Below are 18,722 nucleotides of genomic sequence, written 5' to 3' on the forward strand. Positions count from 1 at the left end.
GTGTTGTTGGTCAGGATTATGACTGAGGACGACAAAGAGTGGTGCGTAGATCCAGCTGCTCGGTGGCTCAAAAGAAAGATACGGCGGGTAAGAATAAAACAAAACTAGTCATAAAAAACACCAAATGAATTTAAAATCCAGGAAGATTTTCTAACATCTCATTTTCTGTCTTCTCCACACCACAGGGACTGCAGTGTCCTCCTGAGCTATCATGAAAACACGTCCCATAAGAGAGGAAACATCTTACAACACCTATTTAACATTATAACACAGGTTATTTTTGTAGTTAAATTATGTGGAGTTATTTATTTATTTACGGGTTTCTGTTAGAATCAGAATTGTGCTAATTCAATTTAAGCCTATTTATTATTTAATTAATTCAGCAATGGCGTGAAAACAAACTTAACTTTTTTACATTTGTTCAAAATGGTGCAAAGGACCCTAATTCAGACCTTATTTAGCTGAAAAATGGAAAGGTCTGGTTCAAGAACACAGAAAGAGATGTGATTCATTTACGGCCTTTTAAGAGTTCATTCATAAATATGTATTTACAGGCAAAATAAATCTGTTTCCTCTGAAGTGCTGCAAGTTTCTCTTCCCTCACTTGATGGCAGCAGAGGTTTGATAAAAACTAAATGTATTGCGACGCGGCGGTTCAAGAAACTGGTTCAAAGTTTTAAGATGAATAATTTGCATTTAATTTGCTGATAAAATCTGTTTGCCAGAGATCGTGTCCACTGTCCTGTTGATTCTCTTTTTATATTTTCTTTCCTAAAGAGAATACAAGTCAGCAGGTTTGGCTGCCTATTATTATCCACGTTAATCAGTGAACGACAGATATCATTAAAAGTGTTTTCTGGCCTACTTCCCATTTCTACTCCGACCCAATTCAGTGAACAGAACCCGCTGAGCAGACCAGCTCTAAATATAAACACAATTAAACAGTGTTTTGTATTCTATTAGCATGTCCAAGTCTACGGAAGCCAACTCCAGATTCAGCAACGTTAAGAATCAAATTATTAACTGGAAAAGCCGGTCTCCGGCCTTTTCATGATGTATTCAAATAAATGAGTCATTCCAAACCTAAACTAAAAGCCTGAGAGTGCAATTAAAAGATCAGACACCGCACAGCTAGCTGGTACATTTGGCAGCAACGACATGTGACTTCAGAGAAACAGCCACCGTTTCATCACTTCCTCTGAGACAGAAGCGTGAAACCGCATCTCATCGCAGGTTCACGGACAAGAGTCAGACCTGCACAGAATCAGACCTGATGATTAATTTTGCACATGAGCCAGTCATACTTCAAATTCTGAGCTTCTCCAAAAAACATTTCTGCAGAGTGTCTTTTTCTGTAAATTAATGCACTTGCTGGAGGCAGCACAGGACTTTTGCTAGGCACAAACCCAAAACTGGAAACGGTGACCTCACACACTTCAGTTATCGCTTTGGTTTCCAACTCTTGAACAAGCGCTGGTGCCGATCAGAATGATCAGATTTTTGTGTTTGAGTCGTGCACAGCGGGACTTATGAGCATGAACAGACGGGGGCCAAGACCGGAATAAGTCCAGACATGCATCCTCGAAGGGAAATGAAAAAAATAAAAAAACAGATTTCGACACCACAGAGAGCTGAGAATCATCATCATCATATGAATGAAAGTCCACAATAGGGAAAGATAATCCACAAGTAAAAGAGAAGTTAACCTCTAGTGAGGGGAGCGGATGACCGAAGGCGTCTCCTCAGGCAGCTTTTAAACGGTTTCCGAGGAAACTCATCAGCTCACGGAGACCTCGAATAAAGGCGTTAAAACCAGATGGAAATTTAGCGGATTTTCTTCAGTGCATGATGAGAAGATGTCGGCTGTGTGTTTTGTAAAATCTGTAAAGTTTCTAAAACGTCGTAAAGAGAGGACTCATTAGGGCCCCCACTAATGAGGGCAAAGGAAGGGTGATGGATGACAGGTCTTACTTTTTATTTCAATTACAATTTGAGTCTCTTCTTTCACTTTTAAATAAAAGAAAGCAGACTCAACATCTGAAGTCCCCTCTGTGAATGAAAACGAGAAGTCAGAAAGCAGGAAGGATTTGTTTAATTTCCTTTCATATCATCAGAAAACTGGGCTCCTGGGGAACTTAAACTCACCAGAGTGGTCATGTTGATTTTAGCCCTGTCAACTTCCACATCTGGAGCTTTACCTCAACATCTGGGTCTGATGTGGGGTGTGGTGTTGGGTGGAACAGCACAGCTGGAAAATACAATAAGAATGGTGGCAACATTATATGAAAACCTATGAGATTAACCAAACCATTAAAGGGAATGAGGCTGCAGCTCTGGAAGTTTCGAGAGTCGTGTTGTGACTTATCTGAGTGTCAGTGGGCGGGCATGACCGCACACGGCACACCCAAAACTATTGCCAATATTCTTGTGACATCCATTTCGGAAAAAGGACCTTCCGGGCCATCGGGAGGAACCGCAAGTTAATGTGAAAATTCAGTTCATTAAACACAGAAAATGCGTCCAGTGTCGTTTGGGTTTAAATGATCGAAAATTCCAGCTACAAGTTGTGAAATTTTCTGATCATTTCTTCGTCATTTGATGTTTTAAGACGGCAAAATGCTCTTTTTTTTTTTGGCAGGAATGTTTTACAGATGGATCAGTATTCGCGCCCAAATGCTCCAGATAATATGGAAAAAACGTGATTCTCTGAAATGATGAAAGTGCTTCCTGTTCGTAAACCACTGGTCACTTGGCCCTGGAAATCCCTGTAACTCAGCATTTTTATTCATTCATTCCTCTGGTTTAGGAGTGGAGAGGAGGAAGAAAAAGAACGGGAGGTTGACTAACCGGACGAACCGCTTCTTCTTTTTGACCAACATCCGAGGTCTCGATGCAAGTCGCAGTTCTCCCTGGACGAGAGGGAACAACAGCAGACTCCATCCACTCAGAATTCATCCAAAATCACCATTTTAGAAGAATCTGCTGCTTGTCATGTCGTTGGGTCCAAAGCCTTCACATTAAAATCTTAAATATTCTCACCTTTATACATTTTTAGTGGCTCATTTTCCCAGAAAAGCCAAAGGGGTTGGTCCCCCCCCCTTCCCTCCATCATCCTCCGTTCTAATTCAGCTCTATGCAAGATTGCTGTTGATAAAACTGTTATCCCTGGAAATAGTTGATGCACTTATGACATTCAACCGATGTTTCCAGCTGAGTGTTGAAACGTCTAGAAACTTCTCTCCTTACTTATCCATCCATCTATCAGCCTCAGTCCCAATTTTTCTTTCACCTATATAAATAAAACTTTGATGAGAAGCTAAAAATCAAGATAAAAACATAAAAGTGAGGACAGGCCTCTTGGCACGGGTCCAGTGAGTGATCTGTGTGTGTCAGTTGGAAAATGATCGATTAATAACACTTAAAAAAGGCTTATTTGCTTAATTTTTGAGACTTTATGTACTTCATATGGTTGAGGTTTTTCTTGGAGTGACATAAAAGAATTTTAGGATTTCAGGGGTCCCTGAAAGTTACCCTCAAAGTTCTGAGGGAGTCAGCGTGCAAAGGAATTAAGAATTAAATGAGGCTGATTCCATACATTGTTTCCCAAGTGTCAGCATACTGTAGAATGCAACCGGTTAGACGAACGTCATCGTTTTCCTCTAAAAACCCATTTCATTCATTCAAAGAAGGAAAATGATGGAGCGTGACTCACTTCTGCTTTTCATGCCACCATAAAAATGCCGGAGGTCTCCGCTCAGAACTCAGATCTCCAGCTTCTCTGCAGAGGACCGGCACCAGAGCCAAGACGCCATTCACCTTCTCATTCCACGCCTGCAAACTCAACCTCAAGATCTTTCAAAATGGTTTACAGCCTAACCCTGATGAGGAGCGCTCTGGTGGCCGCCGTCCTGCTGGCTGTGATTCACTTTGGCTCAGCAGGTATGATCAACGTTCCCACACCGCAGGTTCAAGTTCAGACCGTCCGGAACCCAGACTGACCCGCCACGGTTTCTCCTCAACAGATAAACTGGCCAGCTGCTGCAAGAGCGTCAGCGTTTCGAGGATATCCGAGCCGATCACCGGCTACATGATCCAGAAGCCTCATCCTCCATGTGTGCCGGCTGTGATGTGAGTAGATCACCTGTGGCAGCGGGGACAAAGGTTGTGCCTCTGATTTTGGCAGTTTAAAGAACTCCGTCTCTTCCTTCCTGCAGCATTCAGACAGAAACAGGAGTTTACTGCATCCATGTCAAAGCTCACTGGCTCAAAGCCAAGATCATGGCATTCCAGTAGGTTTGAAAAACGCTGACGCAGCTCTTTCTGAAGCCCCGCGCCTCTTCTTCTCATCCCATTTCATGGTGTTCTTTCGCAGGAAAGCCAAAAGGGAAGCAACCACTATATCGGTGGCCCCCTCATCCACCGACTCCCTCCTCTCCATCATCACCTCCACTGCCTCCCCCACCACCGACTCCCTCCTCTCCATCATCACCTCCACTGCCTCCCCCACCTCATTTACCCCCACATCCCAGATTCAGCCCGATGAAACCTTTGGGGAAAACAACGCCGAGTAGACCTGCGACTTCACCTCCAGCCAACCAAGAATTAGCCAAGATGGTATTGATTATGAATTAGTACTTCTAGAATATTAACAAATTATCTTGAATTTCCTTTGTATGTGTTGAATTTTTAGGTCTATTGTTAACTTTTGAGCAAAGATATTTATGATGATTTAGAAGCAGTTCGGGTAGAAGTATTTATATTTGTATTTATTACCAAATGTATTTAAGTTTATTTCTGTTTCTCAAATTATTCTGAAAAAAGAGCTGGTGCAATAAAAGAGAAATTTCAAGATTGAAGATTGAGTTTTTTTAATTTTCGCTGCAATAAATCAGCCATGAGCTGTGAGGAGAACATCTCTGGAGTTCTGCTTCAGACAGAAATGTTTCCGAGCATTCTAGATTTGTCCTTCAGCAAGGTCAAACCACCCTTTACATATATTTTGACATCGGTTCCTGGAGTCAAAGACCACAGAACTCCTGCAAATGGAAACAATTCAGCTGCTCCAACCTCTGACAGCACGACCCCCCTGACCGCCCCTGGCTGGGTGTTTTCATCACATCACATTAAAATGATCGTCGGGTGTGAAGATTTGACGCCTCCAATCTTCACTTGCATCTCATCAGCTATCAGCAGGAAACCCACCAAACACCCTGCGATAATATTAGGTTTACTCAGAAGTGCTGACATCAGTGCGCTGAGTATAACCTGCGACCTGGGTCACATGACTAATCTAGTTCCATTACTTAGCATTTACAAGTTCACTGTTGCTAAAACTGATGAATAAATATGTCAGAGCAGAGGAACAGAGAGAGAAGGGGAACCTGCTAATTAAAGTGCTTCATGAGTCCGCGGTAAACTGAAGGACACTTTGCATGAGAGAAATAAAGATATAGGAGGCTTCAGCCGTCTGTAGATGAGCTCAGATGTTGCTCAGAAAAATGTAGTGATTGCAGAGCTGAGGGGTGGGAGGAGGTGTGATAGTTCCATGACCACAGGAGACAAGTGCACGTCACATGTTTACGCAAACAAAAACCCTCCACCTGACCGTGAAACCACCGATAAATATCGAAACACTTAATCACGCTGTCAAACTCAGCCCTCGAACCCCCAACCAGCTGCTCCCCTCGACACCATGAGAAGTCTGCCTGTCGCCGTCCTGCTGCTCCTGGCCGTCGCGCTGACGTCTGCACGCAACTGTAAGTACCCAGAGAGAAACAAATAAGAAAGGAACGCGTGCGTCTTCCATCATGGGTATCTCGTAGCGCCGCTGGCAAAAGCTTTGTTAAGGTTCTCCATCCTGCCGCGCTCGTCTGGATCGAGCCGTCCATTTGTACTTTAGTCAACACCTTGGAAAAGATTCAGTTTTGTTCTGACAAATTATTAAACATAAACCAGCGGTGTGTGAATATGCTGCACCACCAAGTTGTGCTACAATATCTAAGGCCCATTAAACTCAGGGACTTTCTGTTGTTGTTTGTTCTCACCGTTTACGTGCCCTCAGGGCGCCACAATTCCCGACGCTTCCAGCCTCCCTGCTGCGTTAAATACACCACCACCGATATGAGCAGCAACGTGATAGGGGACACGTACCGACAGCCACCTGTGAGCGCCCCGTGTGTGGACGCCTTCGTGTAAGTTTAGGGAGATGGAAATGAAGAGTTACTGACTGTGTTGGTCAGACATGAATAAAAATCTAAACTTTTTTTCAGTTTGACCACCAGTGATGGACCACTGTGTGTCGATCCCAACAGTGAATGGGTTGAGAAACGTAAGACCCCCCCCACCACACACACACACACACACACACACACACACACACACACACACACAGAATTAACATTATTTCATGTCTGATCTACAGTCACTGCAAACATGACGAAGCTGTGAAGCGTCTCCCTCCTGCCGACCACACCGGACAGTTGGCATTTAAACCCTATTTCGTCTTCCGGATGCTCAAATTCAACTTGCTGGCTTTATGTAGACTCTGATAAATTGCATTAAACTGTTAAATTAGTTAAATAAGTTAAATAAGTTAATAAAGAAAATCTATATTTATAGAACAAGCTTGGTGGTGTGCTTTCTTGGTGTCCCTTGGTGAACCACTTATTTAAATATAACTTCAATTTAAATGTCACATCATAGGGTTGTTTCTACACACAGCTGACACAGCTTTACTCATTTCTAATGTCAGAAGTTTCATCATAAGCTCATTTTTATTGACACCCTGTAAACAGCATCTATCGTTGATGCCTTTATCCTGGAAAATTCTCATCATTTTGCCTCTAATCGCTCCTAATATTCCCGACACACTCAAATATCTAATTTTGAAATAAGTAAGTGTCTAAAAAGAATTTAAGTATTAGAGGGAAGAAACAGGAAACGCACCAATGGCGCATGATGCTGTTTAACACGGGACTTGCGCCGCCTAGCGGGGACTGCGCGTATAAAACTGAACATCTGCAACATTTGCGACGTTCCACCGGATTAAATATGTCTTCATTCAGGTTAAGACGTTCTAGTTTTATATAGCATCATTCAACATTCAAAGCACTTGGGAATTAAATGATTTATAGGAGTTAAATATGACTAAAACGTGCACAAAAAGCAACAGAGAGGAAGAACCTTACCTGTCCAGTGTGACTGTTGACGGTAAAATCAGAATAAATGGGTCGTTTCATTATCTGCTAGATAAATAAAACAGCTCTTTAGTTAATCATTTTAATATAGCTTGGGAAATATCTTTGCAAACAGAAGTGAGCACTTGCTCGTCCTTATTTAAATGAGTTCAATTAATTTGACTTTTTTATCCTCTAGTTCCGGCAGGTGTGATCACATCAGCTTGTGGGCGGGGCCACACGAGACGTCACGTGGTTTTGTCTCGTTTCATACACACAAACACGCGCCTCTGTAGAAAGGCTTTATTTTCAAGAGTAAATGACCAATTCTTGGAGAAAAATAAGAGCTGTGTGACAACAAACTGACCTCCATCCTCGGTTGGTTTTGATTTATCAGGGCTGCAGCACACGTGCTTCCTCCCTGACCTCTGACCTCTGACAGCTTCATCTGCCAAATGCAGGTTTACACAAACCCAGGGTTTGGAAAGGGTGAACCCAGGGGTGAGAGACGTTCAGGTTTGTGTGAGTGCGTGTAGAGATGAAATGATGCTCAGGGTTCATGATCAAAGGCGTTTAATACATAAAAAATGTTCACCGTTACAGGAGGTAACACCCACTCACAGAAACAGCCGCCTTACAAATCCTCCGAACGTTTGAGGCTAAAAGAAAAAGACAATCCAGGCAGGTTTGGTTTCTGCAGGTAAAAAAACTAAATCTAGACGCATCTTTCTCCCTCCATCGGACCCTGAAAGGGATAAAGTGGTCAAGAAGACGAAAGCATCAAAATAGAGGCACCGAGGTCAAAAGCATTTATATTTGGAACAAAATATATATTAAATATAAACATACTGTACAGTAGGAAGACAACTACATCAATGTTTGTTTGGTGTTTATAGAATATCCTGTTTTGCTCCCAACACAGACGATAGATGTGATCATGAGATGACGAAAAGATAGAAAAACTGTACATCAGTTTCAGCATTAATTAAATTAAAATGGAAATATTTTCATTAAAAGGATTTTAGATTATTTGAAATCATCTTAAAAGCTTCATTTCAATCCACTGATTTAGGAACTAAGCTACAATGTTTTCAATGATATTTTGTTCCATCTTCTTTGTCATGATGGATCTAATTTTATTTTGAGGAATTTTAAATTCAGATTAATCAGTTATGAATTATTTTGGAGGCCATGATGCGATTTGTAGTTGAAAAAGAGCAAAAACCCACATGTCAATGATTTAAGTAATTGCTTACGTTTTGACGTAAATAATGAAGATAAAATAACACTGCAGCCGACCACCAGGGGGCGTTTGATGAGGTGCAGTTCCACATTTGTGGACCTTTAAATCTGATACAGGATCATCATGCAGTCCTTTACTGCCCCCTGCAGCACCGTAGGGGGATGTCTTCTTATTTCTTAATTTAAATCAATTAATTCTGATTGTGCCTCCTCACTAATCAGGTTGTAACATTTGTAAAAAAAAAATTAAAAAAAAATGTAAAAATTCCCAGAGTCACAGAGGACGAGCGAGACGACCGCGGAACACTTCAGGAAAACGCTGAAACTCTCAAAGCATGGAGGTCTCGGTCTGCAGGATGGACGGCGCTCTGAAGCTCCTGGGAAACTGGGCAGAGCTCTCGCCGCCGTTGGGGCTGGCCGACGCCGCGTGCAGCTTGTAGTCCCGCCCCACGTAGCGCTTTAGGGACAAGCTCCGCCCCATCCTGCGCAGCTCGCTCTGCACCTTTGGGCACACGGGTGGAGACGGTGAGAGAAGCCCAGTTACAAGGAACGTGAACGGTGGGTGGACTCACCTCGCTGTTGAGGAAACAATACAGGACGGCCACGATTAAACCCTGAAACACACGTTATCCGAGATTAGGGATCGCGCTTCCGGTTTTCCGGATGAGAGGATTCGCACAGGAAACGGGCCGCTGTTACCTGAAAGGACCCGAGTCCAAGTTCAAAGAAGATTTTGACGTAGTTCAAGTTTGTGTCTGACGGCTCCATCATGTAGACAAACACCACATAGTTGATTCCAAAGAGAGGGATGAGGAGGAGGGTGGACTTAGCCAGACGTCTGCACACACACACACACACACACACACACACACACACACACACACACACACACGAATGATGAAATATGCAGAATCACATCTGGGGGAGGACACTGCTGGACTCCAGGTGTTTCACCTGAACTGTGATTGCTCGTTTCCGCCGACGTCGGCGCATTGAAGCTTCTGCACCAGGATCCGAATGATGCTGATGAAGAAGATGAAATTGATCTTGTGGAGGGACAGAGCAGAACTTCAGTGACGGAGAAGCCTTCCCGACACAAGTAAACAAGGAACCCATCAGAAGGTTCAGAAGGTCCTAAACTCACGATGACAGAAGCCATGATGGGCCAGTTGATGAGTCTGTTGGGAACTGGGTTCTCATTCATCTCCCAACACCTGGAAACAAATATTCTTTCGTCCGTCATTCAGGCCGTAATGTCAATAACAGCCACTAGGCGGCGACCGTCTATTTTATGATACAAGAGGCGTAAAAGATCAAAGGAGTGCAGCTGCGGGGACAGGAAGTGAATTCTTACCTCGTGTCCTCCAAGTTTACCCGACATATGACCCACGCGACCATGAAAACAAAAGGGATTCCTGTGAAACAAAGAGGGAAGAAAGTGTTTAGATTCTCCACCTGACAGATAAAGAACATCTTCATCAGGTGCCAACACACACACACAAACACACACACACACACACACACACACACGCGCACACACACACGCGCATACACACACACAATTGTGTGGAAGTGTTGATAAAATGGATGTAATGGATGGTGGAGGGAGCTGTCACATGACAGCTGTTGTGCCTGAACGGAACAGCCTGAACACTGTTTACAACCAGAACATCCAGGAAACACACTTCAGCCGCTTTAAAGTGGCTGCCAGGAGTTCTCATTCAGCCTCGCGTCTCAGTTTACACCAACTTGAAGACGTAAGGATACAGGTGAAAGAAAGACCATCTAGCGCCACATTGATTTTCTGATTTAGGAACATTTACGTCCAACGTTGTTCCGATCTTTCACAGCTACACGGCTCAAAACAGACAATTACAGGCAAACGACTGACAGGCGAAGATCCTATCTAAATATTGACGTGAGAACATGCAAACGCTGGTGTCAGCGGCCTACCCCAGCCAATGAGCATGTAGACGGGGAGACGGATGGAGGCGTTGCGGATGATGAGCAGCAGCGTGTGCAGGTAGAGACCCTCCACCAGCAACCAGAAAAAGTTGGCCATGACAAAGTAGTTGAAGAACACCAGGATGGCCTTACAGCCCACCTAAAATACACACACACACACACACACACACACACACACACACACACACACACACACACACACACACACACAATGAATATAATTGTATTCCTCCCGAGGATAATCTAATCTGAAGCCCTGTATTATTGTGATAATACTTCCGACCACCAGGGGGCGATGGTGCTTGGCTCTAACTGCTTGTGTTCCTGTATTTGAATTGAATTTAAATATATTTTTATAGGCTGATAAAACCCAGGAGCAGATACGAGGTACGCTGTATACATGACAGGTCCCATACGAGTTGAAAACATCTGCGCGGCGTTTTAACGGAGCCACACAAGGTTCAGACAGTTGAATCAAACTGGACGGGCTGTGACCCCAGCGGAGAACAGGGAGGCTCACCAGGGACGGCTGCGTGCTGCAGTCTGTGGTTTCATCGTCTGAGAAGAGCAGCGTGTCTTTGGCGAGCACGGCCACAGCTCGCAGCATGAACGACACAAACAGGTTCAGGTGGATGTAGTTTCTCGTACAATGAAGCCTCCTGCAAACACACACACACACACACACACATCCTTGTACATCTTTGTGAGGACTTTCATAGACACGATACCTTTCCCAACTCTTTACCCTAACCATCATAACTAACCCACTAAACCTGACTCTGCCTTAAACCCAATTCCAACCTCAAAACCCTGTCTTGTCCTCACTTTGCTAGTAGAACACACACAGAAGAATGTGAATAAGTGTGTTTATAGAGGGTGTGACCCCAGTGAAGGATCTGGGATCTAAACATGCAGAGTGAGGAGCTGGAGCTGCTCCAGGCGACGCTGCATCAGTACTCAGACCCTCGTATGGTCAGAAACACGTGCGAGACACACGAGCACATCAAAACTGGGAGGTTTCTGAGGCGTGTGCACGTTTACCTGAAGAAACACATGATGAAGGTGCTGGTGAGCAGGGTGACGAGGGACAGGCTGTGACCCAGCGTGGACAGAATCTTCACCACCCTGTAGAAGAGCAGCTGCACACAAACACTTCATCACTTCATGTTTACTGACGGAGGAGAGGCGCGTCGACTGGGACCGCCGCAGAAGCCACGCCCACCATGTGAAAATACCGCGAACGTGTGGGAGCGTCCACGTGAGAGCGGCGTGTCGGGTCAGAGGCCTTTAAAGCCTCGGTGGACCCCGTCCACATGTGTCTACACAACCTTATCTTGGTTATGACTGGAACATCCTTTAATTCCGCTATGAATCACACACTCGCACGCACACACACACACACACACACACACGCACACACACACACACACACACACACACCGTTGGACTTTATGGATGTTACAATATTCTTCTGAAGGATTTGTGGCTGAACTCTGACGTTATTTCGCCACACCTTCACGCTCCTCCTGCGTGTTTTCTCAGCGACGGGAGGATCAGGAGGAACGTCTGCTCCATTTCAACTCTACACACTCTCACCAAGCCTTGGATGTGTGTGTGTGTGTGTGTGTGTGTGTGTGTGTGTGTGTGGGGGGGGGGGGGGGGGGGGGGGTGTCTGGCATTCATCGCTCTCGCCTTCTATAAACAACATTCTCCATGTCTGACACAACATCTGGTGATTAGTTGGACGACACAAACACACAAACCTGTAGCGTATATTTACAGATGTATACACATGTGTGAATATACAATAAGTGGGTTTGAAGGTTGGATAACGTCACATTCTCGGGCGAGCAGAAGGGGTTGACAACGGACAAGGGAAACTAGGTTAATTAAGCCCACTGCGATGGAATTTCACTAATTGGAGTTAAACTGATAAACGGACTGACACAAATGTGACGATTGTTGCTTTATTTGTCTTATAAACGTTCCCTTCGACCATGATTTCCTTGAAGGTTTTCTCAGAGATGCGAAAAGTTTTTAAGGAAAAAAAAAAAAAATCGCATCTCTGATTAAGTGTCGACTCTTGAGGAAGTTATTTTTCCATTGTATCATCAGCGCTTTAGTGAAGAGTCGGGTCTGTTCTCTGTACACACGACAAATATGAGGAAACGCAGACGGGCTGAGCTCATTCTCAGGCCTTGTGGTGGGGATCCGATGACCTGCCGGTTCTGTTCTGCTGCAGCGCCGCCTGTAACCAAACACAGCTGCAGCCGTGAACGTGGGCGCTTCCTCTCCGGTACCGCTGAATCACAGCCGTGACCTTTGGGTCGAACACCAGTACTCTAAACGGGCTGCAGACCCTACAGAACCCCGCAGAACCCGAGCTGGGGACGTTCTGGGGGACTAAAGAAAGACCTTTCTTTCACTTTTGGCCTCATCAGCGCGCAGCGGCATAAATCACAGCGGCGCTTCGTGCATTTATTGTGAAAGGATGACAGGAAATGAGGGAGTCAGACAGAACACAGATTCTTGGACGGGAACCCGGACGGTTGTGGGGGGGGGTTTATTGATGGTGGTGGTGAGTTACAGCCTGCGGCCTGAAATCTTTGACATCAGAAATTTGGGAAGCTGGAACTGGACGTCTTCCAGGACGTCTCCAGCATTTGCAACAAGAACAGATGTTTTGCTGACAAAAGTCTGTAACTCCGGCCAAACTTACACTTATTTGCTAAAATTACTCACTGGTTTCCCAGATGGATGATTTTAGCAGCCATGAGAGCTTATTTAAAGTTTGTGGCAATCTTTACCTTTTCAAACAGGAACTAAACATGTTCAGACCCAAAACCAGCTCACAGCCTCAGTCAACTGTCCCCTTTTTAAGCCGTGTCACCTGCTTTTAATAAAGTTTGTGGTTTTTTTTTTAAATAAACCAACAGCATTATTGCCGTTAGCTCCTCCCACAAGGCTTCTGAGAATATAATCAAATTTCAAGGTTGGTTGTGAGAAAATGAAATTCATTCACTGACCGAAAGACCAAACCAGAGGGCGGACACAGTAACGGTGCACGCTCACGTGGACGCTACCTGCTGCTCTTAAGCTCCTGATGAAACAGATGCTTCTGGACGTAAGCTGGGTGGTATCAGAAGGGACGCCTCGGGGGTGGGGTGGGGGGGGCAGTTCAAATATACAGTAGGAATAAGCCCTCAGCAGATAACTCATAAAAATATCATCTCCATTGTAATTATCCTCCAGGGAGAACACAAGCATCTGGGAAGAGACTAAAACCACAAACTGTGCCGGCAAATTGGCTTCAAGAGAGTAAGACGGCGTCTCGACAACAACTAGTAAATTATTCATGTGCAGAATTGAGATGTCAGGCTCCAAATGTGAATATTAAACATTCACGTGCAGACAAATTTAAATCCCAAAAGTCTCAATTCAAACATCTGAGTGATCAAATTACTTGGCTGGTTACTGGTGACCAAAAAATGGAAACAACTATTCCAACAATGTTTGAGCATGGTAATATGCTGGAATCAAATTAAATCAAATGAACTGACTTTGATCAAAGTTAATTGCAGATGTTTTTTTGTTTTCATGTCCCCAATTCCTTCCTAAAATTTGGAACCAAACTAAATCAATTAAAATATTTTAAAGTCAGATTTTATCCTTCTATAATCTCCTCTCATGCATCGCCCTCTTTCCTCCACCAGGTGTCACTGTTTCCCCCTTTCTTTTCCATTTAGCGCCAAAAATCTTTTCACGCATATATTTTTTTTATCAAGAATAAGAATTTTAGACACGGTGTAAGGTCCAATTACTTAAGTAACAATCATATTTTGTTGTATTTTGATGCTTGATCTCTCAGCTCGCTAGTTTTGGTGTGTTTTACGACCTCTTCGCGACCCTCCAGTGTGTTTGCTCGTTCCCTTCGTGTCTAAGTGATGTAGGAAGGCAGATCTGTGCAGACAGATTAGAGTCTGAGGTCAGAGAGCTGCACGCCCGAGACCTTCATATCACCTCATCATCAGCTCCAATCGCTCTGACCTTTCTGTGTTTATCTGTCAGAGGTGCCGACCACCAATGTCGATGTTTTCGCACGACTGCAGCGGCGGAGCCGAAACCAAGAGCTGAGATGATCGTTCACCTGATCGTGCAACAGCAGGACACAACTGTCCACGTGTGAGAGATTATAGCTCAGTAATCTGATGTTTGCAATTCCTGGCATCAAAGTTTAAATGTGTTTTTTTTATATTTCTCTGCATTAAACCCTCATTTCTAAATGTTTTCCCTTCTTTAATCAATACTCACATGCTGAGTCCATTAATTGATCTCTTCCTAATGGGCTTTTCCTAATGGAGCTAATGTTGAGGGGGGGGCGGGTACCCAGAGGCCAGTAGTCTGAGTTTAATGTTGGCTGTATATCATGTTTATGAGAGGAGGATCTTCTTGGGATATTTTTTCCAAACCAAACTTGACAGAACTGAGGTATCAGACACAGCAGAACCTTCTCTCCTCTGCTTTTTGAAGCCAAAAGGACCTAAATTTAGCAGGTTTAACTCCCAAATCGCATCGATAAACGCACAAAGGCGCCCTGATAACGGCCGATACGGGTGGAGTTTTGCAAGGATTGGGGGCATTTTTGTCATGTTTCGGGACAAACTCGTGTAACAGATGTTAAACTCAATGTTTAAAATCTTTACAGAACTTTTGGGTTATTTTGTCAAATCCTTAAAGATCCCACTAGTCATGGCGAACTGAGGTCATAAGCTCCGCCCCTTCAACATAAAAGATGTTGACAAATTGATGAAATTAAACTTCTCATCGGGGACAGAACTCACCTCCGAGGGTTGGTCGGTGTTGTCGGACCAGCAGGCGACGGTGATGGCGGGGACGACTTCGGACCAGCCGGCCTCTGTGCACGTCCTGCTCAGGTTACCTGCGACCAACACGGACAAACACCTCAGCTGACGGATGAGAAGACAATGATTTCAAACTTCCTAAACTCCCACCTGAAGTGGAGGAAACCCCCAAAACTCACCCTTTTTTCCAAACAGGTGCAGGAGGGGGGAGGGGCAGGGGAGGGTCGTGACCTCTCCGACCGCGGCGCTCTGCCAGCACGACACATTGTCCCACTCACCACGACAGCCTGAGCGCACACACACACACACGCACACACACACCCACACACACACACACACACACACACACACACACACACACACTTGGCTGCTGCAGTCACGTTAATCCTCTGAAGTTTTGGTGTTCAGGACGTAAACACACTTTATAACTTACATCTTTCTGTCAATATCATATAAAGAAGAGAATTTAATTTCTAAAAGATCAAAGGTGTTTATCACACATAATCGTCTTTCATAAGAGATTCTAAAGAGAAAATTAGAGATTTTTTTTAAAAAAAGGGTAAAATAAACAGGCTAAATTAGGGGAATGCGTCTTAATTAAACAATGTTTTTGTCAGTCAGTTTTTCTCCTTTTTTTTGAGCACAAAAACGAATTTAATGCTCTTAAAATCTCTGTGTGTGTGTATCTGTATGTATGTACGCGTGTGTATACTAGCATGTACCTGTGTGAATCCACATGCATGAACCTGTGTGTACCTTTAAATGTGTAGCTGTGTGCAAATGTGCGTGCGTGTGTACCACAAACACGCGTACACACAGGTACGTGTGTGTACCCACGGGCGTGTTCCAGTGTGTGTGTACCTGTGTGTGCGCTGGTCTCTCGCTGTAGTTGTATCTGACAGTCTCTCCTCGCTCGCTGCATCTCCCAGTAAAACTGACAGTGAGGAAACTTTCCATGAACCTGTTGACAGGAAATAAATATTGTGAGTTTTATCTGAGGTGTGAACAAACATCCTGCGCCGGACAAACGTCCGCGCTAACGCGCTGCGTGTCCCAGGCCCGGACCCGCTGTTTGCCTGACGTGCTTTTGCCAAAGTTCAGACTTGAGTAACTTTAATCGTAGGAGCTGAACAAGACAAAGGAGGAAATGTGCTTCTGTAAACACGTGTCATCCCGTGAAGTCGGCTCGTTTATCACTGCTAGCTGCTCCCGTGTCAAACCCGCCACTGCTGCATGTGACAAACTGACAAACTACATTTGCCACCATCAGACACAATGTGTGCGTGCCCTAGTAACCATGGATACGCACTTAAACAGAGCGTACACAAAGGGCAGCTTTAACCATCCAAACAACGAAAACACACTCGAGCAAAATAAATTATTGACTCGCGCATGTGTGTGTGTGAAACCTGTCTCCACCATTGCAGATTCAATTAACATAACAATCCTTAATAATGGAACTATAAGAATCCAGAGAAAAACTACACTACCCATAATTCACTGTCATAATAAATCCTGCAAGGTGGTTAAAACTGACGCGAATGGCTCTCGCCAGCATCGGCGGCGAGCGGTGTTTAACATCAATTAAACAGTCTTGAGTTCATGTTTCTCTTTCCATTTCTGCTTTTCTAAACAAAACCTTTAATAAGAAAAAAAGTAAAATGCAGAAGATAAACCTACAACTTTATTTTAAAACCCACCGATGTCAAACACTATCTGACCTGATGGGTTTTAATGTGTTCGGGGTAAATTTGCTGTTTACGCAAGTCAAACAACCATCTAAGACCAAATTAACAAACTTAACCAAACATGTACGCTTTAACTTAAAGACTTTAGTCACACCAAAAATGGTTAAAATCAAATGAAAAAACAATAACAGCGAATCAGGTGGACAACAAAAATGGAAATTTGCTTTGTTTTCCTAATTAGCTTGTTTTGTGTGAACTGTCTCTTTAAAAACCCAGATTTACACGCATTCTTCACACTTTGAGAGTCCAGGGTGTGGAGGGGCCTTGTTCTTATCAGCCAGGGAGTCAAATCTTGATATCAACACGCAGAAAGAAAGAAGTTAGAACTCAGACAATAAATCTGGTTTAAGTCTTCAAACGCACCAAATTTACGGAGCGAGAGGCATTTAATGACATCATTCTGTTGGATTTTCATGTTCAGCAGAGGGAAACGTAAAGAAAAGGGGATGTTGAGCAGCCCTGCCTTAATGTTTCTGGTTGGATCGTTGCAGGAAGTAAAAATAACTCACCTTTACTATCAGTCCAAGAGTACACACACCTGGGATTGTGAAACACGTCAAGCGGGAACAAATACAAAGTATTCGTTTAAAAAGATGGAACAATGTTTGGCTTCTGCAGCATTTACGCTGTTTTTAATACGACACACAAATGTACAACTTATTCTGAAATAAGATGAACATTTTAATCAAGTTTAATCTTTAATCTGTCCCTGAATGTAAAGGAATGCATTAAAAAAGCTTATAATTTTATCTTTTGACACAAAAATCACAATCAACCCAAATATTGCCAGACTTAGTAATCATAATATAGCTTGACAATGTTATAATGTATTGATTTTTTTTTTTTTTTTTTAGATATGTAGGAATATTAATGACAGCATGTCCGATCAGAGTGGGAGCCTGAATGCAGCACAATAACACACCTGTACGATGTTCATTTTAATTTAAAAAAATAAAATAACATTAGTTTATCGCACTGAACAATATGGAAATTTAGATTTTTGATTATTCTGCGACTGAAAGTAAAGATTTCCAACATTTAAAGTCAAATAAATAGGAATGTTTTTATTTTTATTTAAAAAAAAAAACTGTACATGCTAATTTATAGTTTCCATAGAAACAAACTTTAACTTTATTGAGGAATAGAACATTAAAGTGCTGGTTCTGACCGTGTGGATGAAGAAGCCCAACAGAAGCAGAGCGCGCCGCTGCGTCACCGACCTCCAGCCCATGGTCACATCCCATCCGCGTGGATCCACCTGAAGTGCGGCCGCTCCGCGCGCATCCAACACACACCTGGAGCACGTGCCCTCAAATGTCGCTGAACAGTCTGGAATCCCGCTCTTCTGCTTTTTTCACGCTTCCATTCCTCAACTCCCGAACATTCTGAGACTAAATGATGCGGTTGTGGTTCGAAACAGAGAACTGTGATGAGACCGAGACGCGGAGTGACACTAAAGTCCGCCCGTGCGCCACAACCGCAACCTGTTGGAACGCCTCAATTCATGCGCGCTCCCCGACATACGCGAGCGCGAGGCAAATATGGGGTAACAGCGACGCCGTGTGGTCAAATTGTGAACAGCACTGTCAATGACTATTCAAAAACTTCATTTCCCAAAATCCCCTGCGATGTGCCGCAATGTTAAGCATAATTAACATATTCTTCAGAAGCGATTTAATATTAAAACACTTCCCTAAATTATAAGTTTCATGTTGATACACAAAAATAAT

The 18,722-nt window shown here is 43.7% G+C and overlaps 1 protein-coding gene and 1 long non-coding RNA gene across 4 annotated transcripts; both read right to left on the reverse strand.

Annotated features, from left to right (window-relative positions):
* Nucleotides 1-1,391: 1,391 nt before the first annotated feature.
* On the reverse strand, nucleotides 1,392-7,373 carry LOC115251313 (uncharacterized). Of its 2 annotated transcripts, XR_003889882.1 has the most exons (4): nucleotides 7,188-7,373; nucleotides 6,045-6,185; nucleotides 2,146-2,248; nucleotides 1,392-2,049 (listed from the first exon to the last, which is right to left on the reverse strand). It is a non-coding gene; the product is annotated as an uncharacterized lncRNA (long non-coding RNA). The 2 variants fall into 2 exon arrangements; XR_003889883.1 differs by lacking the exons at nucleotides 1,392-2,049; nucleotides 2,146-2,248 and adding an exon at nucleotides 4,834-5,754.
* A 358-nt stretch (nucleotides 7,374-7,731) lies between these two features.
* LOC101063434 (vasoactive intestinal polypeptide receptor 2) lies at nucleotides 7,732-18,475 on the reverse strand. Of its 2 annotated transcripts, XM_003968166.3 has the most exons (13): nucleotides 18,161-18,475; nucleotides 16,106-16,205; nucleotides 15,424-15,531; nucleotides 15,224-15,321; nucleotides 11,424-11,521; nucleotides 10,903-11,041; nucleotides 10,371-10,521; nucleotides 9,772-9,832; nucleotides 9,562-9,631; nucleotides 9,372-9,463; nucleotides 9,117-9,255; nucleotides 8,990-9,031; nucleotides 7,732-8,919 (listed from the first exon to the last, which is right to left on the reverse strand). In XM_003968166.3, the coding sequence occupies exons 1-13, from the start codon at nucleotides 18,221-18,223 to the stop codon at nucleotides 8,746-8,748; spliced, it is 1,335 nt and encodes a 444-aa protein (XP_003968215.1). In that variant the 5' UTR covers nucleotides 18,224-18,475; the 3' UTR covers nucleotides 7,732-8,745. The 2 variants fall into 2 exon arrangements, with proteins under 2 accessions (XP_003968215.1, XP_029698948.1); XM_029843088.1 differs by lacking the exons at nucleotides 16,106-16,205; nucleotides 18,161-18,475 and having other exon boundaries at nucleotides 8,746-8,919; nucleotides 15,224-15,349.
* Nucleotides 18,476-18,722: the final 247 nt, after the last annotated feature.

Source organism: Takifugu rubripes, chromosome 10, assembly GCF_901000725.2.
Source record: "Takifugu rubripes chromosome 10, fTakRub1.2, whole genome shotgun sequence".
In the NCBI taxonomy this organism is placed as follows: domain Eukaryota; kingdom Metazoa; phylum Chordata; class Actinopteri; order Tetraodontiformes; family Tetraodontidae; genus Takifugu; species Takifugu rubripes.

Coding starts and splice junctions, on each gene's coding strand:
- LOC101063434 (XM_003968166.3), bottom strand. CDS start 18,223: ATGGGCTGGAGGTCGGTGACGCAGCGGCGCGCTCTGCTTCTGTTGGGC. Junction 9,632..9,771: donor GTAAACTTGGAGGACACGAG/GTAAGAATTCAC, acceptor ATTTGTTTCCAG/GTGTTGGGAGATGAATGAGA. Junction 8,920..8,989: donor ATTGTTTCCTCAACAGCGAG/GTGAGTCCACCC, acceptor GTGTGCCCAAAG/GTGCAGAGCGAGCTGCGCAG.